At 54.1% G+C, this 24768-nt stretch overlaps 3 protein-coding genes across 4 annotated transcripts in view; 1 reads left to right on the top strand and 2 right to left on the bottom strand.

The window, feature by feature from the left end:
• The window catches only part of CNTN2 (contactin 2), a 33346-nt gene extending 18430 nt beyond the window's left edge, over positions 1-14916 (top strand). The window contains exons 11-23 of the mRNA XM_045983616.1: positions 1334-1484; positions 1610-1737; positions 2071-2246; positions 2759-2879; positions 3421-3579; positions 4009-4158; positions 6202-6272; positions 6592-6826; positions 7106-7218; positions 8478-8664; positions 9418-9530; positions 10205-10373; positions 10812-14916. Coding sequence (XP_045839572.1) covers positions 1334-1484; positions 1610-1737; positions 2071-2246; positions 2759-2879; positions 3421-3579; positions 4009-4158; positions 6202-6272; positions 6592-6826; positions 7106-7218; positions 8478-8664; positions 9418-9530; positions 10205-10373; positions 10812-10921 — 1883 coding nt within the window. The 3' untranslated portion in view covers positions 10922-14916. The remainder of the gene's footprint in view (positions 1-1333; positions 1485-1609; positions 1738-2070; positions 2247-2758; positions 2880-3420; positions 3580-4008; positions 4159-6201; positions 6273-6591; positions 6827-7105; positions 7219-8477; positions 8665-9417; positions 9531-10204; positions 10374-10811) is intronic.
• A 4510-nt stretch (positions 14917-19426) lies between these two features.
• Positions 19427-20830, bottom strand: TMEM81 (transmembrane protein 81). Its single transcript, XM_045983290.1, has one exon. It carries the CDS (start codon positions 20556-20558, stop codon positions 19713-19715), a length of 846 nt encoding a protein of 281 aa, XP_045839246.1. The 5' UTR covers positions 20559-20830; the 3' UTR covers positions 19427-19712.
• A 1030-nt stretch (positions 20831-21860) lies between these two features.
• The window catches only part of RBBP5 (RB binding protein 5, histone lysine methyltransferase complex subunit), a 36836-nt gene continuing 33928 nt past the window's right edge, over positions 21861-24768 (bottom strand). The window contains exon 14 of one of the 2 annotated variants that reach the window (XM_045982804.1): positions 21861-24157. In XM_045982804.1, coding sequence (XP_045838760.1) covers positions 24129-24157 — 29 coding nt within the window. In that variant the 3' untranslated portion in view covers positions 21861-24128. The remainder of the gene's footprint in view (positions 24158-24768) is intronic. The other variant, XM_045982803.1, reaches the window with a different exon arrangement.

Raw genomic sequence — 24768 nt, 5'->3', positions numbered from 1 at the left:
CCAGCCCCGTCCGCTGTGTGACCTTTGGCAACTTAATCTCTTTGTGCCTCAGTTTCTCGATGTATAAAAGGTGGGCCATGAAAGTCCCACCCATGTGTGGCTGTTTGGAAGAGGAAATGAGATAGAGGTAAAGCAGAGAGGACCTGGCCCTCACCGAACAGGTGCCCAGTAAATTTCAGCTGGTGCTAGTGTTCTTAGTTATATGATTTGAGTTCTTGGGGCCTTGGTTTTCTCATCTGTAAAATGGGTATAGTGATATCTACCTCGTCAAGTTGTGGTGAGCTTAACTAAGGCTCGTTCGCTTATTTGTTCCTTCAACCAATATTTATTTATTCAACACCTTCTAAGGAGAGAACATGAAAGATAAGGTCTCTGCCTTCTAGTATTCTACAATCCAGTGGAGAGTGAGGGACAGTCACAAAATCATGTAATTAAATAGTTTTGGACAGCCGTAAGAAAATTACGGTATAAACAAACCAGCAGAGCGGTAGGAGGATGGTGGGCCAGTTAGATAGGGTGGCTAGACCTCTCAGAGAACGTCACATTTGGACTGTGACCTGAGTGTTAACAAGCAGCCAGCCATGCAAAGATCTGAGGGATTTTTAAGCGAAATGTATGGCCAGTGCAAAGGTCCTGAAGCAGGAAAATCTTCAGTATCCTCGAAGGAGAGAAATGGCCCAGATGATTGGAGCATAATAAATGAAGAAGAGAGGGGCGCCTGGGTGGCTCAGTCGTTAAAGTGTCTGCCTTTGGCTCAGGTCATGATCCCGGGGTGCTGGGATCGAGCCCTGCGTTGGGCTCCCTGCTCAGTGGGAAGCCTGCTTCTCCTTCTCCCTCTACCTGCTACTTCGCCGTCTTGTGCTCCCTCTCTGTGTCAAGTAAATAGATAAAAATTCTTTAAAAAATATAATAAATCAATGAAGGAGAGTGGCGTGAGAGGTGGGTGGAGAGGTGGGGTGGTGTCTGTGAGCCCTTGTGAGGGGCTGGGACTTCCTCCTGAGTGAGTTCAAGTTTCTCCCAAGACACGCCAGCCCAGAGTGGAGAAGGAGATTGGAGAAGGAAAGTGCAAACACAGGAAGACGGACTAGGGGGCTTTTCAGTAGTTCTGCAGGAGATTCGGTGGCTTGGCCCAGCATGGGGGCTGTTGGGGGGCGGTGACCGGCAGGGGCTGGACTCTGGGTGTATTTTGGCAGTGGTGTTACGGAGTCACTCACCGATTGGCCTCGGCGGATGCATAGAGTCTGTAGCGTGGGGCCGGGGGACCTCTTCATCCAGGCAACGGGCAGCATTAGGATTCCCTGGGTGACCGCAGAGCACTCCCCTCTCCCTCCAGCCCTGGCCCCTGACTTCAGGCTGAACCCCGTAAAGCGTCTGATCCCTGCGGCCCGCGGCGGAGAGATCGCTATCCCCTGTCAGCCCCGGGCGGCTCCGAAGGCTGTGGTGCTCTGGAGCAAAGGCACCGAGATTTTGGTCAACAGTAGCAGGTACAACCCCTCCTCCACACGGACCAATCCCTGGTCCTCCTCACCCACTGTGCAGGCGAGTCCCCTTCCTGTGATGACGACAGTGTGACCCTAGGTTGGCCAGATCTGCTTTGTTCCTGCTGCAGAGTGACCGTAACTCCGGATGGCACCTTGATCATAAGAAACATCAGTCGGTCAGATGAAGGCAAATACACCTGCTTTGCTGAGAACTTCATGGGGAAAGCCAACAGCACGGGCATCCTCTCTGTGCGAGGTGAGGGGCAGACGGCAGGTGGCTCAGCTGTCACAGGGTGCCTGCCTGTCCCACCTCGCCACCATGCTCTTGTGTTCCCACCTTCCTCCACGTCAGTTTTGAGGCTAACCTGAGACTGGACTTCGTTTGGGACCATCCCCTTGCCACCATCCAGAATCTACTCCTGCCTCCCTCTCGCACACTCGTGAGGCTCCTGGGAGGCCAAGATCCTGTTGGCCATGCTGCCTCTTCTCTTCCTTGGGGCTTAGGGAACAATGCTCTCACCCTGCCCTGCTGCCCCTGCCTGGGCCTCTTCCCTCTCCATCCACCCAGGGATGTTGTTTCTCTTGGCAGATGCAACCAAGATCACCCTAGCCCCCTCGAGTGCGGACATCAACTTGGGGGATAGCCTGACCCTGCAGTGCCACGCCTCCCACGATCCCACCATGGACCTCACCTTCATCTGGACCCTGGATGACTTACCCATCGACCTCGATCAGCCCGGGGGACACTACCGGAGGGCCAGCGCGGTAAAGCCTGAAGCCGGACAACCCCTAGCTCCTCCCTCCTTCTGGACAGACAGGGGATTCAAGATGTCCTTAACTGTGACTACCCCAGAGCTTTTCCCCATTCCCTGAGGAATGGCATGCTGGCAAGCTATCCTAGGAGTCAGAGGAACCCCCTTCCTTAGACGGGCAGCTCCCTGGATCCCACCTGAAGATGACACATTTAGGAGAGGGTTAGGGACAAATCTGGAATGCCAGGCGCCCAACAAGGCTCCCTCCCCATCCTGACCCCAATGCAAATGACATCATCCGCTTGGACCATGGCTGACTGTCTCCGTAACACACTGTTGTTCAGTCCCGTGGTACTAAGAGAGGAGAAGCGGATTCCTTCCACTGAACAAACACAAACCCCGAGATGCTGAGGGGTCCATGGACATAATGGAGCAGGAGACTCTGAGCCCCACCTCATGCCTCACTGCACTAGCCGGGGTCCCCTCCTCTGACCTGCCCCCCCACTTTCTGTCCCCCATGTGCAGAAGGAGACAGTTGGGGATCTGACCATCCTGAACGCCCAGCTGCGTCACGGCGGGAAGTACACGTGCATGGCCCAGACGGTGGTGGACAGTGCGTCCAAGGAGGCCACAGTCCTGGTCCGAGGTGATGGGGTTTCCCACCCCGCCCCTGCCCCTGCCCCCACTCCCTCAGGGGCTCTTCTGACCTGTGCTCCCTAACTCCCCTCCTCTCCCAGAAAGCTGTGGGCGAAGGGCTTCTGAGAGAGAAGGGCTTCTAAGTCCCCAGAGCCGGAGCCAAACTTATCCCATGGTGTTTTGAAGGTTCTAAATAGAATATTCCTCCTCCAAAGCCACAATTTTAAAAAATCCCCTTCCTAAGACTGGAGAACTCTGCTGAGGCCAGCAGTTTTCAAAGTCTGGCGGTGGCAGGCTTTGAAATCTATACACATTTCTGCACGAAGGCCTCTTTGAGCCCCTCCAGCCTGGGACACATCGCTCCAACGTCCCAAACCCCATGTGCCATTCAGTGCTGTCCCCATTCCAGACCCTCACACCCCATGCGTGTTTAGTGTGCCCTCTGCTGCCCCCTTCTGGGTATTGCACCAGCCCCAGCCCGCCTGAAGGAGACTGGCTCAAATTTGGAGCAGCTGAGTTCTGACTCCCTGTGCTCTGACTCCCTGGTGCAGGTCCCCCAGGTCCCCCAGGAGGCGTGGTGGTGAGGAACATTGGTGACACCACCGTCCAGCTCAGCTGGAGCCGAGGCTTCGACAACCACAGCCCCATTGCCAAGTACACCCTGCAAGCCCGCACTCCACCTGCAGGGAAGTGGAAGCAGGTTCGCACCAGTAAGTGTGAGGCTCCACCCAGGTCAGTGCTGATAAGGCCTGGTTGAGTCTGGAACTTCAGAAAGCACAGGCTTAGGTCCTCTGCCTGCAGGGAGTTCCCTGGCCCATGGGCGGTCCCACGGGCGGTCCACGGGCGGTCCCACGCAGCAAGAGAGTGGGAAAAGGGCTGGAGAAGGCAGCTTTCAGTCTGTGTCGTTGGAACATTGACAGACCATCTCTGGAGTTCCCACTGATTCACACAGCATCAACAAAGGTCCTGGGGTAGGGAGGTCTACTAGTTTCCCCATCCTTTCTAAAAGAGGTGCTGAGCACTGAGTATGGCAGGCACCACCATGAGGGCTGGATACAAGGTGAGTCAGGCCCAGGCCCTGCCCTTCCCATATCAACTAACTAACCAGTGCCAGCACACTGATTCTGGGTCCCTTGCAGATCCCGCCAACATCGAGGGCAACGCTGAGACCGCCCAGGTGCTGGGCCTCACGCCCTGGATGGACTATGAGTTCCGGGTCTTAGCCAGCAACATCCTGGGCACTGGGGAACCCAGTGGGCCCTCTAGCAAAATCCGGACCAAGGAAGCAGGTCAGAGTCCTGGGGGTCCCAAAGAGAACTAATGTCAGGGCACAGCCCCGAGCCCCCATGCAAGGCAACCCCAGGGGAGCAGCAATTATGGGAGTTCCCACCCTGCTCACCAGGCTTCAGACTCTAACAAAACAGATGAGAAAGGGACACAGTCAGGGCAAGGCCCCTGCTCTATGCGACGCACTCTGCCCTGGGCCACAGCTTGGGCCTGTTGGGGCTGGAAGAACCATCCAGTCCAAACTCCTCATTTTATTTTATTTTATTTTATTTTTAAAGATCTTATTTATTTCTTGGACAGAAAGGTAGGCAGAGAGAGAGGGGAAAGCAGGCTCCCTACTGAGCAGAGAGCCCTATGTGGGGCTCGATCCCAGGACCTTGGGATCGTGACCTGAGCCAAAGGCAGAGGCTTTAACCCACTGAGCCACGCAGGCGCCCCAAACTCTTCATTTTAAAAAAAATGGGTCAACCTTACAACTGCAGGTGAATCTATGATGATCTCAAAATAAAAGGTTTAAGTGTATTTTTTAATGGAAAAATCAAAGTCTGGAGAAGAGTCTGGACTTGAACTCAGGACCATGGCGGGGTGGTAATGGGCAGATGTCCTTCCTGGTAGTGCATGAGCTGCTGAAATCAGTTAATGAGGAAGGTGTGTGTGTGTGTAGGGAAGCAGTCAGTGTCTCTAAATCCTTTAGAGCAGGCGGAATGTACAATCTTCCCACAAGCTTCCCTGAAAGGCAGGTGGTACCACATCTTGAGAGGGGAAGGAAGGAGAGAGAAGCCAGGAGGGGCACCTGCCCACCCTGATTTTCACAGCTGAAGGTCCAAAATGAGAGCCTTGGGGTCCTGCAATGGGCAACATGGAATCAAGACCCCGTCTCCCCTTCCCTGCCCACCCAGGCTTTCTGACTCCCATGTGCAGTAAGGGTCTGCCTTCTTATGTCCTTTAAACACGGCTTCCCATAAGCCCCAGGCTAATTCTCCAATCAGTCAACATTTTTAACCGGTACCTCTCCAGAGTAAGGAATTCCAGGAAAAGCCCCTTCTTTGGTTCAACTTCTTAGAGAGACAAATGAAGGGAGGGAAGTGATCTCCTTCATTCTGGTATCCCAGGTGTTGGTGAGCAAAAGACAGCCAGGATGCAGAATTAAGATGATGGGCTTTGAAATCAGAAGAGTTGAGTTCAAATTTGAACTATGCCATTTATTAGCTGTGTGACCTTAGGCAAGTCACTTAACTGCTCTGGGCCTTGGTTTTTCCACTTGACAAGGGTGATGAGAACGCCCAGTTCGCAGGATCACATGGGCAGTGTGGTTAAGCACCCCTTGCACATTACAAGGCCCTAAGCTCCTGGCATAAGAATCAAGAGATAAGTTTCCCATTGCTGGATTCTCTGTAGAACTCTTTTGACGCCCAGCCAAGTTACCCCCTGCCAAGATTCCTGATCTAATTAAGTAGAGTCTTGTTTTAATATCAGCTTTGTTGAATACTAGAGACAATTAGGAAATTAAATCTGCCATGGAGAGAAAAATCGTAATAAAACCCCCTGCAACTCCCCCCCGAAAATTTTTTTTCATTAACTGCAGTTCCAGATTATTTATTCCCCTCATTTTAGAGCAAACTGGAGTAGGTCTCTGTTATTTAGTTTAGACTGACGAGAGAGAAGATGACGAAGATCATTTGTGGAGCAGCGACTATGACAGAGCAAGGACTGGTACACGAGCTGGGCACCGTCGTCCTTGATTTTATTCTTCTTAGAACCCTTGGAGAGAAACATTATTATCCTTATCTTATGGAGAGGGGATTCAGGCTCAGAGAGGTTAAGTAACTTGCCCAGGGACACACAGCTAGTAAGTGACAGAGGTGGGACCTGATGTCACGTCTCCCTTGACTCCAGAGCCCACATCCAGAGGTCCTGCTGGAGGACAAAACTAGGGCCAGAGTGAAGGGGTGTCCCCGTGCGTCTGCTGCACAGGCACAGGCGCGAGGCTGCTGCCCTGTCACTGCCCATTCACCAGCCACATCTGTGTCCCTTGGCCCTGACAGCCCCCTCGGTAGCACCCTCGGGACTCAGCGGAGGGGGTGGAGCCCCTGGAGAGCTCATCGTCAACTGGACGGTAAGCTGCAGGGACAGAGGCAGAACTGTGCCTCCAGCTCTCTAGAGGGACAAATCCTATCACCCCACCCCACCCCCGTCCCCACTCATCTCCAGATTGCGCCGCATGTAGAGAGGACCCAGACTGAGCCGCTGTGCAGCCCCGACTCTTGGTGGACAGCACCCCCTTCCCTCCCCTCGCATCCACTGCAGGAGAAAACCCGCCAAGGCCCCCAAGCCCCGGGGCTGCCCCTCTTGGCTGAGGCTGGGGTGGGGGGCGCGGAGGCCCGGCAGGGAAACGCACCGCGGCCCCTCGCCCACGCCACGCTCTCGCCCCCCAGCCCGTGTCGCGGGAGTACCAGAACGGAGACGGCTTCGGCTACCTGCTGTCCTTCCGCAGGCAGGGCGGCAGCGGCTGGCAGACCGCCCGGGTGCCCGGCGCCGACGCCCAGCACTTCGTCTACAGCAACGACAGCGTCCGGCCCTACACGCCTTTCGAGGTCAAAATCCGCAGCTACAACCGCCGCGGGGAGGGTCCCGAGAGCCTCACGGCGCTGGTGTACTCGGCGGAGGAAGGTGGGCCGCCTGTCTGTAGGGTGTGCGGGGGAGGGCGACAAGAGGGCACCTGGCCTCATTCCCTGGCTACCCTGTCTCCCCGCAGGCCTGGGGGAGGGGGAGGGAAGCTCCATGGGAAGAGAAGTGGCCTGAGGGAGGCTGTGGGAACCCCCAGGTGACCTTCTCCCAGGGCCCTGGGTTCTCAAAAATCCTAAGCAAGGGCAGACCCCCGTTGGCAGCTTCTCTGTAGGACACGGGGAGGCCCTAGGGAATCCAAACCCCTTCTGTATCGGTCCCCAGAGCCCAGGGTGGCCCCTACTAAGGTCTGGGCCAAGGGGGTCTCCTCCTCAGAGATGAACGTGACCTGGGAACCTGTGCAGCAGGACACGAACGGCATCCTCCTGGGGTACGAGGTGAGCACTGCCCTGGGTTCTGGGACAGGAAGGGGGGCTGGGGGCACCTCCCAGCTCACTAGTCGCTCCCCCTGGGAGGTGGGGAACGGCTGTGGTCGTGCAGCCCTGGGGAGGTAGCCTGAGCCAAGACCCTCCCCAGGTCCAGAGCAGAAGACTGACCTGTGGATAGACTTGAAGTTCAGTGCTTGCCTAGAGCCAGCCCTGGAAGCCTGGGGAGCCGCACAGGTTCCGGAAGGGACATGGCCTGTCCCTTTCACCCCAGAGCCCAGTTAGCTAGCATCATCACCTGCGGAGGAGAGCATGGCCCCCTCCTCGTGCCCGTTGGTCAACCTGTCCCTGGGAACGGTGGTCCCAGCAGTTTCCAGCCTGAGCTCTGAGCTCCCAGTGACTCCACGATGGGGCACCTTGTGGAGTGGACAGAGAGCAAGAGGGAGCAGTAGGAAGGGCAAGAAGGGAAAGGAAGAAATGTCACTGCCTAGGGGAGAAGGAGCAGGCGAGCACTGAGGAGGTAACACCAAAGTGTCCTGGATGTGCACGCATATTTAACCAGTCCTGCTAATATGATGATGGTTTGCGTCTTTACCCGGCAGCCGTCATCAGCTCGCCGGTGGGCGCGGGGACTGCTTCGCAAGTACAGACACTCCTTTCGTATCCTTCCGCACAGCCCCCCGGGATCCCGGAGAGAACTCAGCAGGGTTGGGTTCCCGCAGCCCCCCGGCCCCGGGTGGAGTCTGTGCCCAGCCCCACGTGTCACCTGCCCCCTCGCCGCCTCATTCCACCCAAGTCTCCACGCTGCCCCTGGACCGGGCTCTCTGCTGGCTGCCGACAAGGCAGCAGCCCCCTCCTCCATCCACCTTAGCTCGCTTCCCTGGCACTTCTTTCTCCTCTGAAAGATGAAGAGAGGCTGGGAGCCTTCTGAGTGGGTGTGAGTCCAGCGGTCAGATGGTCCTTCTTACCCAAGGTCATCTCCTCTTGGTCCTCGGGTGCTGCGGCCTCCCACCCAGTCTGCGGCAGTAACATCCCCTCACTGCTCTTGCGGTTTGTCCAGAGGCTGCTAATGATAGTGGGAAGCACGTGTCCCTGCTGTCTTGGAGCAAGTGGCCCAGTGTCTGGGTTCTGAGACCCGAGACTGAGTCATGAGGATCAGAGGGAGCAGGAGAGGAACAGAATGTCGGTGGCGAGGGCCAGGGTCAGGGTCCCCCCCCCCCCGAGGTGGGGGCTTGGCTGCTGACCCTAGGGGTTCCCCTTGCCCCCTTCAGATCCGCTACTGGAAGGCCGGGGACAAGGAAGCAGCCGCCGACCGCGTGAGGACCGCGGGGCTGGACACCAGTGCCCGAGTCACCAGCCTGCACCCCAACACCAAGTACCACGTGACCGTGCGGGCCTACAACCGGGCAGGCACTGGGCCCGCCAGCCCTTCTGCCAATGCCACCACCATGAAGCCCCGTGAGTCTCTCCGGAGGGTGGGAGCAGCTCTAGGACCACCCACTCCCGGGCGATAAGACTAATGCTCTAGCCCACAAGCCCGGGCCTGGACAGAGACAAGGCAGCAAGAGTAATGAAAATAGGGGCACGTGGGTGGCTCTGTTGGCTAAGTGTCTGCCTTTGGCTCAGGTCATGATCCCAGGGTCCTGGGATCAAGCCCCGCATTGGGGTCCTTGCCTATCAGGGAGCCTGCTTTTCCTCTGCCCCTCCTCCCACTCAGGCTCCCATTCTTTCTCTAAATAAATCTTAAAAAAAAAAAAAAAAAGGGACGCCTGGGTGGCTCAGTTGGTTGGGCAACTGCCTTCAGCTCAGGTCATGATCCTGGAGTCCCGGGATCAAGTCCTGCATCGGGCTCCCTGCTCAGCAGGGAGTCTGCTTCTCCCTCTGACCCTCCCCCTTCTCATGCTCTCTCATTCTCTCTCTCTCAAATAAATAAATAATCTTAAAAAAAATCTTAAATCTTAAAAAAAAAAAGTCTCTAAAAAAAAAAAAGAAGACGACGACTAATGTAAATAGGGAGAGCGCATGGGCTCTGAAGCTTCTCTCTTCTCCAGCCTTTGGAGTTTCCTGAGGTTTGTTTCTTAGGCCGCTGTGATGGAATGTTCTGGGTGTAATGGCTGCGGGCAGACACATAGAAAAAGACCAGCTAAGGCAAGGGGGTGGCTGGGGAGGAAACACTGGGAACATTTCTCAGTCTTCTCCCTCCTCCGGCAGCTCCACAGCGCCCTCCTGGCAACATCTCATGGACTTTCTCAAGCTCCAGTCTTAGCATCAAGTGGGATCCTGTGGTTCCTCTCCGAAATGAGTCTGCGGTCACGGGCTATAAGGTAAGGACCGGCTCCAGCAGGCACCGAGTGGCTGGGCACGGGGCCTCTGCGTTTCCAGCGGACACAGAGAGCTGCAGTGTGGAGCAAGTCCGAGTCCGACGGAAGCAGAGTTTGGGATTGTTGGGGCCACAAGATACGGATAGCTTTTTTTTTTTTTTTTAAGATTTTATTTATTTATTTGACAGACAGATCACAAGTAGGCAGAGAGGCAGGCAGAGAGAGAGGAGGAAGCAGGCTCCCCGCTGAGCAGAGAGCCCGATGTGGGGGCTCGATCCCAGGACCCTGGGATCATGACCTGAGCCGAAGGCAGAGGGTTTAACCCACTGAGCCACCCGGGCGCCCCGATACGGATAGCTTGTAGCAGAGACAGAAGAAAGGGGGCTGAAGGGAGGATGGCAGGAAGGCAGGGCTCGAGGGGACTAGGTGAAGTCTGAGGGTCCTTCCAGCCCTAAGGAGTCTGCAAAGATGGCTCAGCTTCTTGCAAGCTGTCCTCCTCTAATGTCCTCATTAGATAAACTAATGAGGAGTTTATCTAAGGGCCAGCTCCCGGTCAGCGGGCAACAGGAAGGGTGAGGACCAGCACCAAATGGGCACGTCCGGTGCCCAGAGCTGGGGAAGAGAGAAGCAGCAGCTGGTGTGAGGAAGCTCTACCCTGGCTGCCCTCCTCCCCACAGATGCTGTACCAGAACGACTTACACCCGACTCCCACGCTCCACGTCACCAGCAGGAACTGGATAGACATTGTCGTTCCGGAAGACATCGGCCATGCCCTGGTGCAGATTCGGACCACGGGGCCAGGAGGGGACGGGATCCCAGCAGAAGTCCACATCGTGAGGAATGGAGGTGCTGTCTCTCCCCTACCTTATCCCCCAGGAGAATCAGGGTCCGTGCAGATGTCTGATGAAGGAACCATTCCCACCCAAACCAACCCCAACTCAGCCAGACCCCCAGGGCACAGGGGAAGGTGGGCAGGAACTGAGTGTAACCGAGTCCTAGCACTGTGCTGGCCGCCACCCCCTTGCACCCCCTCCCCCCCAAAAGCCCTGAGGGTCAGGGAGGAGTGAGCTCACTTCACCGGGTACAGGGCCAGTCTTGAGACCGCAGAAGCAAAGGTCTTACAAAATGCTGTAGGAGTAGGGCTGAGAACCCCTCCCAGCCCTGAAGCCACCGTCCCCGAGTCTCCTTAGCCAAGGTTTGGATCCTGTCCTGGGGGCAGGGCGGGGGGTAGGCTGGCCCCAAGCCCAGCAGACACAGCCCCACTTTTCCACCTGCTGGTTTCAGGCACAAGCATGATGGTGGAGAACTCTGCAATCAGCCCGACCCCGCATCCCGGCACCATCCTTTCCTCGTCGGTGGCGATGCTGGTCCTCGTAGGCTACCTGGAGCTCTGATCTTGGCACCCCTCCCTCTCCGCCACAGCCGGACCCCCGCCTCTGACAGACGCAGCCAGCTGGCCCTGGCCTTTCCTGAAGCCAAGGTGGCCCAACACTGTGCCTGAGAATGGCTGGCTTTCAGTACCTACTTTAAACAGTGCCCTTTTTTGTAGGAGGTAGGATATTTCGTATTCTGCCACAGGATAGAACCCGTGCAAGGATTTCTTTTCTTTAAATCAAAAGACACCAGGCAGTAACTTCCATGATGATACTGAACCCTACGCCTGGGCCCTCTGGGGCGCCTGGACAGAAGGAACAGGCCCATGGGAAGAAGGGGGTTTGAAACAACGTATCGGCACATTGGGGAAGATGGCGCTCCTGTCCTGCAGATGAACTCCGCCCCCCGAGCAGAGCGCCTGCCCAGTGGGAAGACACCGATGGGCCACAGTAGGACAAAGCATAAACATCAATGTCCCTCAGTATAAGGATAGAGCCAGACCCAGGACCACGAACTCCCCTGCTTTCCCAAGGGGCTGCACAGCTGGACCCTGACAATGTCCTCAGTGCCCCGGGGGCCCCTGCCACATACCCAGGTGGCTGAAAACCAGTGCCCCAAAGTCCAAGGCCAGGAGCCTGAGTCCCTGCAGCTCTGGGGAAGGGTCCTCCAGACCACCAAGGGTGGGAGCTCAAAGGGGTTGAGAAGCTGGGACACCGGATAGAAAGGGGCACCAGACTTGGCCTGAGGCACAGTCCCAAGGCAGGTGACGCTGCTGTCTTAGCCAACACTGCCAACCTGACCCTGTCACCCCCAGAGTGACAGAAGCCACCCTGGTGGCCGAGTGACTAAAGGGCTTATCTTGGGGAGGTCCCCCACTCCACCAAGACCCATCCTGCATGGCCCCTCCAGGGTGTGGGCAAGAGATAGGAGACAGGGCTCACGCGCCCACCCTCTTCCTCCTGCTCGGCCTGCAGGCCCCAGGCCGCCAGTCTCCAGCACCGACTCCTGCAAGCCTGGGACAGGAAGGTGGCATCTGTTCTGTGTATTCTGCAGTCGGGAGTCTTCCGAGAAGGGCAAAGGATACCTGTGGCCCTGCCTGCTCCCAGGGATGCCCTGGGCCACCTGGCCAGACCTCACCCCTGGCTGCCTCCGACTGCTCTTTTGCATTTCCCCAGGAGAAAAAGGCATTAATAAATCACACGCTCTGGGGCCATTCCCAATCACGGGACATCAGAGCTGGAGGGGGCTTTCGAGCTAGACCTGCCCCAACCCCTCACTTTACAGACGAGGAAATGCAAGGGTGAGGGACCTCCCAAGGTCACACAGCCTGTCCTACCTTCCTATTCTGAGCTGTCTGCCCAGAGGAAGGGGGCAGCTCTGGTTGGCTATGGCCCGGTTAAGAAGGCCTTAAGAAGGGCAGGGAGCTATGAGGAGGTCCAGGTGGGTGATCGTGGGTTGACCGGCATGGCTGGGTCCTTCGCCAGGAGGCAATGGTCCTTCGCCTTCTAGGCCAAGCTCTTGCCATGCCCTGGACATGCGGTGCTGGCTTGAAGCCTCCTGCTGCCCTTACCCTTGCTCCAAGCAAAGGGGCCAAAGCAAGGACAGGGATTCCCCCAAATCCAGGCAGCAGCAATGGCACAACCAGGAAACCTCCAAAGCCCACGCTCTAACAGGTGGCCTGCACATCCGGGAGCAGCGGGACAGGCATCTCATAAGGGACAGGCCCGTGGAGGACCCCAGAGCCTGGCTTCTGTAGTTTACAGTTAGAGCTCTATTTTGTTATGGGTTTTTAACTTTTAAGCCCTGCTCTATTTTCCTGGGCAGGTTTCTGTTGGTTTATCCGCTACGATTTTTTAAAAATGTTAGCTCACACCCCTTCTCCGGGCTACCGCTGCACCCACCATTCCGCCCCTGGCCCGGGCCTAGAGCCCCTGAGCCACTGCCCAAACCCTCTGCACCTGCTCCCGTCCTCCTGCCCCCTCCCCAGGCGAGGTGCTGGGGGCTCAGCTAAGTGACCGCACTCTGAACGCAGAGACCCCTTCCTGGTCCCCGGTTCCATCAGAAAGGGGATGCTGAGGGTAAAAATCAGCCTTCCTCCGAGGCTTAGCTGAGTCTTTCCTCACTGCCTGGGGCTGTGGCAGGGGAAGCAGGGGGACGGGATGTGTAGATGCTGGGGCGGGAAGGCTGAGCCGGCACAGGGCCTCACCAGGGAGCGGGACGCTGACGTTCCTGAGCTTGCTTGAGGCAAAGACACTTGCGAGTAAGAACCTTCCTTCTAATGAGGCCCCTTGGTAAAGGAGAGGAGAGCAGACGATCTGGAAAACCTAGCAAGGGCTTTTCACTAGAAAACTCAGCCCAGAACTTGCCAGGGGTATGCAGAGCTGCGCGGAAACTTGTGCGCCCGCAGCCTCAGGCGTCAGGCCCAGGACGGATGCCGGTCCAGTGAGACACAGGGTGACTGGAGGTCATGCAGGTATGTGAAACAGAACAGTCCTCGGCTGAGGTGGCTTTATACAGAAGAGCCCCTGCCTGCCCGGGGGGGCCTCTGATTTCCACCTTCTCTGCTCGCTCGGGCTGAGTCTCGTGCCTGCTGTGGTCAGTGCTTGATTCTGGATCTCTCCTCTCCCACTCACCAAGCCTGGGAGGAGGGGACAATAGGGAGAGCCACGGACAAGTACTGTACTGCACAGCTTAGTGGCCAGTAAGTGCCTTGAGGACTAGGGATAGAGACAGCCTGCAGACAGCCTCGGGGCCGTGGGGGACAGTCTCTCCGTTCTGCATACGTTCGGGCTCAGCCTACGGGGCCCTCTGCCCCCTGGTCTTGGCTACTTGGTCCTTGTTGCTCTAACAGTCTCGATGTATACCTCGCCCTCACAGGGACAGGGGCTCTCTCCTGCTCGGGGCTTGGGGGCCAGCAAGGTCAGGTTATCCACTTCCATTCAGGCCGCCAAATGACAGAGATGGGCCAGGGAACAGAAAAGGCCATGAGGAGGGGCGCTTTTTGTTTTGATAGAAATAACAGGAGACTCTGAGGTCAGACATCAGGAAGAGCGGCTGTAATGATAGCCTGGGATGAGGGATGGAGAGGATGCTGCCTTTTCTAGGGAAACACTGGGGAGTTCTGATGGCTGTCGATCTGGGGTCTGGGCCCGCTGAAGTCTGGAGGGTGAGCGGATGCCCTTGACTGTCCTTCCAGGACCACGATTCTGAGGTCAGCTCAGGAAGAGTCTTGGCGCTCTGTCCCGCTTCGGCCCCGTCCCCGAGGGGTAATGACCCCAGTCACTGTCACGGAAGTGGGGAGGCTGGCCTCAGGCATTCCTTTGTGGCAAAAGTTCTCAGCAGCCCCAGGGGCCACAGAGGCTCCTCGGGGCAAGATCCCAGCTGGCTAAGGATGTTTCACTCCCTTCATCTCCTCCCCACCTAGAGGACTCTCTTTCTCTTCCGGGCTCAGAACGGGACCACCAACTGGTCGAGGCGAGCGTTAGCCTCAAACCTGGTTCCGAGGCCCAGGCGTGGTGCCATGTTTCTCCAGGTCAGACCAAAGCTGGGTGTTGTCGTGGGATGAACGAGGTTGCCGGAGAGGCTCCCGGAGAGGTGTGAGGGATTAGGTGGGCAATTGTAAGGGACTTCTAGAAGCTCCATGGAAAGAGGTGTCCGGTAGCTGTATATAGGGTTGTAGGCTTTGAGAAGGCAGGATAGTAAAGGGAAACTGGACCAGGGAGGAAAAATAGGCCAGAGAACTGCCCCGAGCCCCAGGGAGCCTAGTGCCCTTCAATGGGGTACACCCTGGCTTGGCCCCCAGACGCCAACTTACCCAACCCCACCCAGGGCCTGCAGAATTAGGCTCCTGGCTGGGCAAGGGCTAGGGCTCCATCAGACCCCCCTGACCAGACCCCGTCTTTGTTGGACGGGAACCACTTTGGCCAGCCTGCTGTTCGCCTCTCTTGTACTTGTTGTGATGGTAGTTATTTATTGACTCTGGTAGCGGCAGTGCTTAAATAAAGATGATTTCTCAGCGTGCTGGGGCGGCCAGCTCCTGCTGCGCATGGGTCTTTATCGTCGGACTAGAGCCCAGGGCCTGTCCTGTTCTCTAACCCAGGCTGTGGCCGATGCCCGCCCCCTTCACACGGTCAGCTCCAAGGGCGGGCCACGCAGGACGGAAGCAGGCGTTGTACCAGCCCACACTGCCTTCACCTGCCACCAGGGCATGAACGGTGCTCGTGGGACGGCACCTCTTCAGGCTTCCCTGGTTGTTAAGACATCTGACAGCAGTGACTCAACGGTACCAAAGGGAAGCCTTCCTCCCACGGGCACACAGTGACCCCCACCTAGCAAGAAGGAGCCTCTCATCTCCACTCTCAGCAGCCAGGAGGATGGGAATTCCTACTCCCATTTGAGTAGGAATTGAGTGTCCTCTCCTGCATTCAACAAACATTCACCACGGACACACGTGCACACAGACCCGTGAGTGTCCGAGCTCCTCGGTGCAGAGCGGGCAGGGCTCCGTGTCCCGGAGGACGACGACAAAGGCCAGCAGAGCCCCTGCCCCTGAGTGCTCAGCAGCAGCGGCCCAGGCCCACAGGGAGCCCCCCCGGGGGGGGCGGCCCAGGCCCACGGGGAGCCCCCCCGGGGGGGGGCGGCTCGGGTAGCAGGACAGTAGGCTAATCCCTTCCCCCTTGGGAGCAGTAGCCAGTCTAGAATCCAAATTTTACTCAGCATGTCCTCGACCCTCCCTCCAGAGGCAGACCCAGAATTCAATGAACTGAACGGAGTTCTTGTCTTTACTGACACATCGGAGGGTTTGGTTTTCGTTTTCCCCCTTTCCTGTTCAATCCCTTCACATTCTGAGAGTCAAAATTTACGAGCCCCCAGCACAGAGGGCCGTGAGCCCAGAGCTGCACCGTCTCCCGTCCCATGCGTCCCTGTCGGCTTGCACCAGATGCCAGACCAGCTCCTTGGCTCCTCGTGGGTCTGGCTCTTCAGCTGGAAAATGGGGAACTGCCCCCTTTCAGCCCCCCCCGCCCCCTTTCAGTCCCCCCCCCCCAGCCCCCAGCCCCCAGCCCCCAGCCCCCAGCCCCCAGCCACACTGCACTGAGTTCATTAGATCAAAGATACTGTTTCATCATTAAGACTAGCATGCGCTCTCCTGTGTGCTTAAGCAAAGCGCCCGGCGCTGCACTGAGGTCCTTGGTGACCTCTGCCCCCTCCTGTCCGGTCCCTCACAGCATGCAGCACCCTTCCAGGTACAGCACCGTTCCCATCGGACCCTTCCATTCACAGGGATCAGCCTGCCTGCTCCGCTACGCGGTCGACAGCAGAACCGGGCCCAGAATCCGGGTCTGCTGAAACCCAACCTCTCTGAGCTGGAGAGAATGGGGGAAAGCATGTGTGGAAAATACAAGATCTTTCCAAAAGAAGATCAGTCGTTAATTGTAAATGACGCATGGGCCGAGGCCAGTGGTCCTCCATCTCCACTCTCTAGCAGAATTACCTACAGAACTTCTGAAACACAGAGATACTTTGAGCGGATTTATGTGGATCTGGGACACTGAAAGGGCCTAACAGTATGACTCCCCAGGGGCAGTGAGCACACTTAGCACCCAGACCTTGCCTCCCGAACGCTACCCCCCACACTGAAAAGGGAACCAGAAGCCCTTCGAGAAACCATGGGTTTGGGTTTGGAGAACACAAAGTCCTGATGTGGATGTGACATGTCTTGTTCTAGAAAGCAAGGACATGCTCCAGGTCAACCAGGGCCACAGCAAAGGACAAGAGCTAGCTTGAAGGGCTCCTACCAGCCAAAACTGGAGACGATTTCAGCATCAAATGTAGGACAACAGGCATGGATTATACATGATTTGCTGAAAAAGATAATCCATGGAGATCACACAAATAACAAGGGCAGCTCTTTTACAGAAAAGACGCAGCTAATGACCAGAGCAGGGCACATTAGCATCGCCATTCTACAGCCCCCGGCAGGCAATACACAGGATCATGAACGGATCCTAAGGCATTAGTGATTATTAGGAATATCACAAAGTACCCCCCCTCAACAAATGACTAATTACAAGAGGAAAAAATATACACCTTTGGAGAGACCTGGCAGTCGGCACCTTAACCAAATCATCACACTTATCAGGAGCGAGCCAGCCCGACACCGGGGGCCTGAGGCGATGCAGGGAGCACACACCATCTGTGGGGGCTGTGGTCAAACTGTGGAAGATCTGTTCCTCAGGAACATAATCATGCGACAGTGACGAACCTGGATGGTGGGTCACTACCCAGGACAACCAGCTTGACTCTTCAATCAATTCCATGTCATGAACAACAACAAAATGCAGGTGGTCTCTTGTAAAATAAGACTTAAGAGAAACCACCAAACGTGGTATGTGAAGCTTCCCTTGATCCTGGATCAACAAGCAAAAGGCTCTAAGAATTCAGAAGCCAGGAAGATTAAGTATCAACCATACAGTAAGATTAGGGGACTGTTAATTTTCTCAGGTGGGATGAAGACATGGTAGTCCTGTAGGAGAACGTCTTTGTTAGCAGACACACATATGATTTCGGAGTAAAGGGTCACAAAGTCTGGGACTAACTCACACGTGGTTCAGTAAAGTCAGCATCTATTTAGAGAGAAAGATAAACATAGAAAAACATTCACAATTGGTGAATTTAAGTAGAGGATCTGTGGGTTGTCATCAAATTTTCCTTTCTACTCTATGGGGTTGAAATTATTTTAACTTTTTTTTTGAAGATTTTATTTATTTATTGGACAGACAGAGATCATAAGTAGGCAGAGAGGCAGGCAGAGAGAGAGGGAAGCAGGCTCCCCGTTGAGCAGAGAGCCAGATGCGGGGCTCCATCCCAGGACCCTGAGATCATAACCTGGGCCGAAAGCAGAGGCTTTAACCCACTGAGCCACCCAGGCGCCCCTATTTTAACTTTTTTTTTTAATTAAGCTCTATGCCCAACATGGGGGGCCGAACTCACAATCCTGAGATCAAGAGTCGCACGCTCCGCCAACTAAGCCAGTCACGCACCCTTGAAATTATATTTAACAGCAGACTAACAGATAGCCATCAGCCATAATTCAAAGTGATCCTATTAGCATCCTTGGAATTGGGGTTCAGGCATCTCATTCTTCAAAAGCTCATCCGGATTGACTCAGACACACAGAGAAGACAACCGCTAGCCCAAGTCCTCACATTCACTGCCACACGTGCAGTGGAGGAAAGTGAGGGGGAAGAAATGCTCCAATTCTCTCAGAATTAGCTCAGCTGCTGGCCAAGAGCCTTTGCCCCGACAACCCCACAAGCCGATTATCTCACAGTCTGAATGGCCTCTGTGGGTCTTGGGATTGATTTCCTATGCAGGTACAAAAGTCTTGGTCCTTCCTTTGGTGGCCTTGGTGGCTCTAAGAAACCAACACACTTGACTTCTCTAGGCACACACCTGTGGGCACTGCAAGAGCGAGGAGAGGGGCAGGAGCAAGTGGAGGAACCGTGGAGGGGAAAGCTACCGGACGGAGAATCCAGTGCTCCGCCAGGAATCAGCTGAACACTGAACACAGACGGTTCGCCCAGGGAGTACAGAAGGGGCAATTTATTTATTTATTTATTTTTTTAAAAAGATTTTATTTATTTATTTGACAGAGAGAGATCACAAGTAGGCAGAGAGGCAGACAGAGAGAGTGAGAGGGAAGCAGGCTCCCCGCCGAGCAGAGAGCCCCATGCGGGACTCGATCCCAGGACCCTGAGATCATGACCTGAGCCGAAGGCAGCAGCTTAAACCACTGAGCCACCCAGGCGCCCCCAGAAGGGGCAATTTAAAAACATTTAGTGAGGGGGGGCGCCTGGGAGGCTCCGGGGGTTAAGCCTCTACCTTCAGCTCAGGTCATGATCTCAGAGTCCTGGGACTGAGGCCCGCATGGGGCCCTCTGCTCAGCAGGGAGCTTGCTTCCCCCCACCCCCACCACCTGCCTCTCTGCCTTCTTGTGATCTCCGTCAAATAAATAAATAAAATCTAAAAAAAAAAAAAAAAAAAAAAACCATTTAGTGAGGGGCGCCTGGGTGGCTGTGGGTTAAAGCCTCTGCCTTTGGCTCAGGTCGTGATCTCAGGGTCCTGGGCTCGAGCCCCACATTGGGCTCTCTGCTCAGCGGGGAGCCTGCTTCTCCCTCTCTCTCTGCTTGCCTCTCTGCCTACTTGTGATCTCTGTCTGTCAAATAAATAAATAAAATCTTAAAAAAAAAAGAAAAAACATTTAGTGACCATTAACATACCCAGGTCAGATGCCTTGGCTCCGCCACAGGGCACATGTCCTTCTACAAAGCAATGTAGGCAACGTCTGTTCTGTGAAGTCGGAGGAAAAGGAAAGCTACACTGACCAGGGGGGCCACTTAAAACAGTTGAAAGAGATTTTTAACTAGACAGCAGAGAAGGTTAGGTCTGCACGCAGCTACTGCGAATGATTTTTATTGAAGAGGAGAAAAAGGTTTCCACTAGGAAAGCTATTAACATGTCCTTCTACAAGATTATACTGCTCAGAACGAGGGACGGAGGTGGAGAGGCGTCAAGTTGTAAAAGACAGTGAATGCAAGCTTGGAAGCCAGAACTCTCCCCAGGAGCAGCGGCGGTGCCTGGGGTTAGGCTTCTTGGGGGCCTGGGGCAGGAAGATCGGAAGAGATCCAGCTGGAGCGTTGCCCAGTGCACTCCCATGACGTTGCCCCTCTCCATGTGCCCCACTCTTGGGGCAGTGGAAGCCCTCCCTCCTAGCCAGGCCACAGTCAGGCCGCCAGACACGCCTTTAAAAAGCTAGCCTGGCTTCCTAAACTGGTCCGGGTTCCTGGGCAGCCAGGCTTTCCAGAGGAAGGCTTTGAAGGACTCAAGGCCGTCGCTGCTATGCATCAGCCTCAGCCCACTGCCCAGGGCAATGACCATCAACACGCCGCCAGCCACTCCACTGGCGATTCCTATTCCCAAGGCTATGGCCACCTTTCCCCACCGTGGGTGCTGAGGCTTGGAACTGTTGTCCAGATTCACTTCCAGGCCCTGATCGACTAACTTCTGATTGTCAGTAAGGGACTGATGGAAATTCAGGTTCACCAAGTGAGAGGGAAGGACCCGCAGCCCGAAATAGAGCCTCTTGACAAATTTCAAGTTCCTCAACAGCTGCACATCGCACCGGTACGTCCCAGAGTCGTACTCCTGAATAGACTCAAACTTCACGAAGTGCGAGCTGGCCCGGAAGGGTTTGAAGATTTCATCGTCAGTTGAGATGATGCCGCGGGCCAGCCTCCAGGTGAAGCGAAAGGCCTCCTTCCCCACCCGCAGGATGTCTGAACTCAGGCAGCTGAGCTCGAACGCTTCCCCTCTGAGGACGGTGAAGTGGAGCATCCCACAGACCCAGTTCATCAGACACTCCAGGCGCTGGGACACACACTTCCTTCTCACGTCGTCAGGGCCCACCTCGCAGACCGTCTCTTCCTTATAGCCGAGGCCACAGGTGACCGTGCAGGCCGTGGCATTGACAATAACCCTCCCCACGGCTTGCTGCAGTTTCTTTGGGAAGGCCAGTGTTTTCGGTGAAGTCACCACCAAAGGCAGACCAAAGGCCAACACCAGGCTCCCAAGGAGGAAACCAGCGGCCGAGGTCCTCATGTCTCCCCACTGTCAGCCGGCACCCGAGCTGTCCAGGAGAATCCTCCACATCATCCCTCCATTCCTTTGACGCAGGATCTCCCTCAGCGTTAAAAGATGGGCTGCACCCGTGGTCGAGGACACACTGCGACTCGATCGACACAGCTCCAGTCCTCACGAACAGGCGAGGCAACAAGGCAGAGGAAAAAGCCACCACGCTGCTGCTTTACCAGCTCTTGCTCGCCGGCGACCGCCTCTGCGGTCTTCATTCTGTCCGCACCCTCACCATGAACTTAAACCCACACTCTTGGGAAGACGAAGACGAAGAGACTTCAGCTTCTGAAGTGAATGTCCAAATTACTTCGAATGCATTGCGAGGCTACTCCTCCTCACCCCACCCCTCCTCTCCGAACATGGGATCCAAATTAAAGAGCTTCGAAACCCCAGTTAAATCTGACCCAGAAATCAAATACCAGGTCTAAAAAAATAAATAAAAGAGGATTACCTTGCATTAAGTTATTATTGACTTTAAAGGCTCCTAAACCTTCTGTAAAAAAAGGATTAAGAACTCGGACTGGGAGGCAAGCTAGTGACTGATCCTTCCCGAATTTCTATTTTCTCCTTTGTAAATTAAGACCGCCTTGGCTACTTCAGGGGGGTCACTTTGGGCAATAAATGATAAACTGTACATGAAAACACTTGGTAAAGTGTGAAACTCTGTTCATGGGTAAGGAATTTTAAATAGAAATGAAAATTCACGGAAACAAGGACCAAGCTGCCCTTTTAGAATCCGAATGTTTATGGGCAAGAGGGGCGATACCGAGTACAGCTCCTCTCCCCATTCTAGACACTCTACCTTCACAAGGGCGCTGAAGGTATTTTTGGGGAGAGGGGCTACATAATCCTGTCCACCTCTTGGCCTACTCCCTTACCTCCACAGAACACAGGAGCCCATCATTCACTTGGGTCAACGTTGCTATGAAACAACTATGACCTCAAAGACGATTCTTAGGCTCAGAGCAAACCAAACCAAAACTGAGTGGTAGACACTCAGATGTGACAATGATTAAAACCAAAGACTTAAACAGACTTTATGAGTTTGAAATTAATTTAAGCTAGGGGGGAAAAGTCAAATAAAGAGGAATTTAACAGTACTTACACGTTAAGGAAGGTCCTTGGAGGGAGGTATGCCCTCACATGCGTTTCCCCCAGCTCCATGGCCTCTGCTGTGTACTTACACACACACACCAACGGAGTCAAAGAATTTAGAGAGAGCGCATTCCTAGATGATCTTTGTGATTTAACACCAACTCTTTGCTTGAATCATTTATTTATAATCTTGTCCAGAGGCAGAACTCTACACTCCCCAAGCACCCCCTACCCTTCCCGGGTCTGCATCTCTGCACGGAAAGATCTAACATCAGCACAGTAAACAGGATTTCCTGTCCTACAACTCAAAGGGGCTACTGAGTTTCAGAAGCAGCGACCACAAACCAACATCCGCACCTGTTCTTTAATAAACATCCGATTTTATTTACAAAGCATTAAAGCTTCAGCAAGAAGTAACCCAAGGCTAAGTCTCCTCTTGTACAAAACTATGGAACATTAAAAAACGAAATGGTGGGGTGGGGTGGGGTGGGGTGGGGTAGGAGGGAAGGGGTAACAAAAGAGAAGAGAATATGCACATATCGTACAGACTGAGAAAAATCAAACTAGATAGAAAGTTTCAGGAGCCAAAAAAAAATTCCAAAAGCATAAATAATTATTAGGAATTTGCTGCCAGAGACCATCCGACAGGGCTGAAGCCCATTTTCTCAGTAGCCAGTTTAGGAGGCGGAAGTAGCAGAAACCTCCCAACGCATGCACAAGCAGAGGACACCAAGCTACCCTGCCCATGGAAACTAGGCAGAGACCCTCTGTATCAGAGTTTGTGCAAGATGGAGCTCACGGTGCACACACACAGAGAAATGGAATGGAAACAATGTTTGCAAAACAAAAAACATGTCCAGTGAGCCACCTGCCAATCTCAACCACTGGTCTGATGTGAAGAAATGAAAGTCACAAAGAGAGCATGGGAGGAAAAAAGCGGTGGCGGCTAAAAATACAGGCATTTTGAAACTGACTAGCAGGGAGCTCTTACTTCAACTACTGAATATTCTGGTTCTAAAAGACCGAGCAGGAGAAAGAGGCTCTTCCTGATGTAAGTCTACTTTGATTGCTATCCTAAAATCCAAAAAGTAATCAATCCCCTCACAGGGCGGCCCACAGGGGCACTGGCTGCTGGAGGACTCACACAGAGCAGAGCACAGAGACACTCCTCAGAGGACGCTGCGACCACAGCCATGACAACAGCCACGATGACCACTGCGTCAGGCACCTCTGGGCAGCTCAGGGCTCTCTGCAGAGAACCCCCTGCACACCTGGGATCTGGGTTCTCCGAGAATTTCAAACACCTCATGTACTTGTCCATCCAATCTGCTACCTTGTGTATAAAGAACAGCAAAAGCAAGAAGCAGAAAGTAAAAAAAAGAATTTAAAAAGCTAAGCGACCTTTCACAGAAAGGAAGAGACTGAAAACACGTACGGAGAAGGAGCGAGGATACAAGGAGACACTGTCCCAACTGAAAGGAAGGGACAGAGACCCACATGCAATGATAAAAAACAATTTTTCCTTGATCTTTGATTTGAACTGTGTTGCTGCTGCTTTGATCCTGGACGGTTTGACTTCCGTCCTCGTGGAGATTTCCCCCACCCCCCCAAAAAAGGCAGCTTGTGGAGAGACACCTCAGGTTGTCTCCCTCTCTGGACGCCAGCACAGGTGAAGCAACATGAACTACTGATGACTCCTTGCTGCGGATGGACGAAACCAGCGCTCTTCGGAAACCATGATTACTGAGAATGAACTACTACCGGGGGAAAACATGCCATGAAAGGAAAACAGAGAAAAACCTTGACCCTCTTACAGCCCAGCTGCTTGAGCAAAATGGGGTATGTTAAGAAGAGGGGGTCTTTCTCATCTTTCTTTCCTTTCCAAAAACTTGAAAGCTTTCAAGCACTTTCCTTTCTGCCCAGCCTCCGTACATAGCAGGGAAATACAGGAGGGTGTCTGGTGAGAGAGTTAAGTTCAAAAATGGAAGACAGAATATGCAACAGAAGTTTCTCTAGGATACCGGAAGCAAAACTTCAGATGAGAATTAGTCAGTTGAGGACATGCACGGAGGATGGAAGGCAAATAGGATAGGAAATGTCAGGTCAAAATGATCCTGGGCACAAGAGTTAGAGGAGCAAAACTGGTCTCTTTTCTCCAGCAACGTAACTAAGCATTGAAGTTTGAACGAGTCCAAACTCCTGGTGACGTCTTCACAAATCCTCATTCCTGAGAGCCTACGTGGACTTATGCTTGAAGGGGAGGGCCGCGTACTCTTCTTCCATAATTCGCTTCTTCATTCAAATATACGATTCCCTCCTTGCACCTCCTGGGTTGGAGGCAGAGGCCTTTGTTTTAAATTAAAGTCAATCTCAAATGACTGACCACAGTGTCCAGAGGCCACATGATGGCAAAATGGGGAGAACGAAGCACATCAGGCGTCTTCATAACAGTTCTGAGATCGCCCCCCCTGCTAAAGAGAGGAGACACAAAAAGATGTCTTTTAGCATCAACTTGGACCAACAGCGGGCAAGAACAGAAACACTGACGGATGCTGGATGATGCCTGAAAGCACACGTGGGCTAAGGACTTCCCCTTTACGTTAAACCAACTCAACTCTCATTTACTCTTTACTGAAGCAACAAATAATCCATATCCCAAACCCCCATCCTAGCACTTTCCTCAGGACTGCCCCAACGGGGGGAAAGGCAAACTGTTCAGAATTCCACATGTTTTCTGAACTGCTGACCATTCTCCAACATGTCGATAAATGCTTTACAATCCAAGGAGTGCAACAAGGAGAGGAAACGAAATTCTAGAGGGCTACGTCTCTTCATCTTTCCTATATTAGCTTCATCAGTCACTAAATAACAATGCACAACAGGTCCTTTTCCAAGCACCCCTGTGCCTTTGCTGACATTCTCCTCACCTCAGAATCCCAATATGGTGAAATGTTAATGAAACCTACTGCCGGCATTTCTATGCGCCAACGTCTGATCAATAAATAAAATCCTCAATAGTAAAATCCAATGAACACTTCCCTGATTATTCCATAGCTGTTCAACCTCTGAGGGACACCCTTAA

The sequence above is a fragment of the Meles meles genome, chromosome 17 (genome assembly GCF_922984935.1).
Source record: "Meles meles chromosome 17, mMelMel3.1 paternal haplotype, whole genome shotgun sequence".
Lineage (NCBI taxonomy): Eukaryota > Metazoa > Chordata > Mammalia > Carnivora > Mustelidae > Meles > Meles meles.
The sequence above is the reverse complement of the archived record's forward strand: the minus strand, read 5'-3'. Positions and strand labels throughout refer to the sequence as shown.

Coding starts and splice junctions, on each gene's coding strand:
- TMEM81 (XM_045983290.1), bottom strand. CDS start 20,558: ATGAGGACCTCGGCCGCTGGTTTCCTCCTTGGGAGCCTGGTGTTGGCC.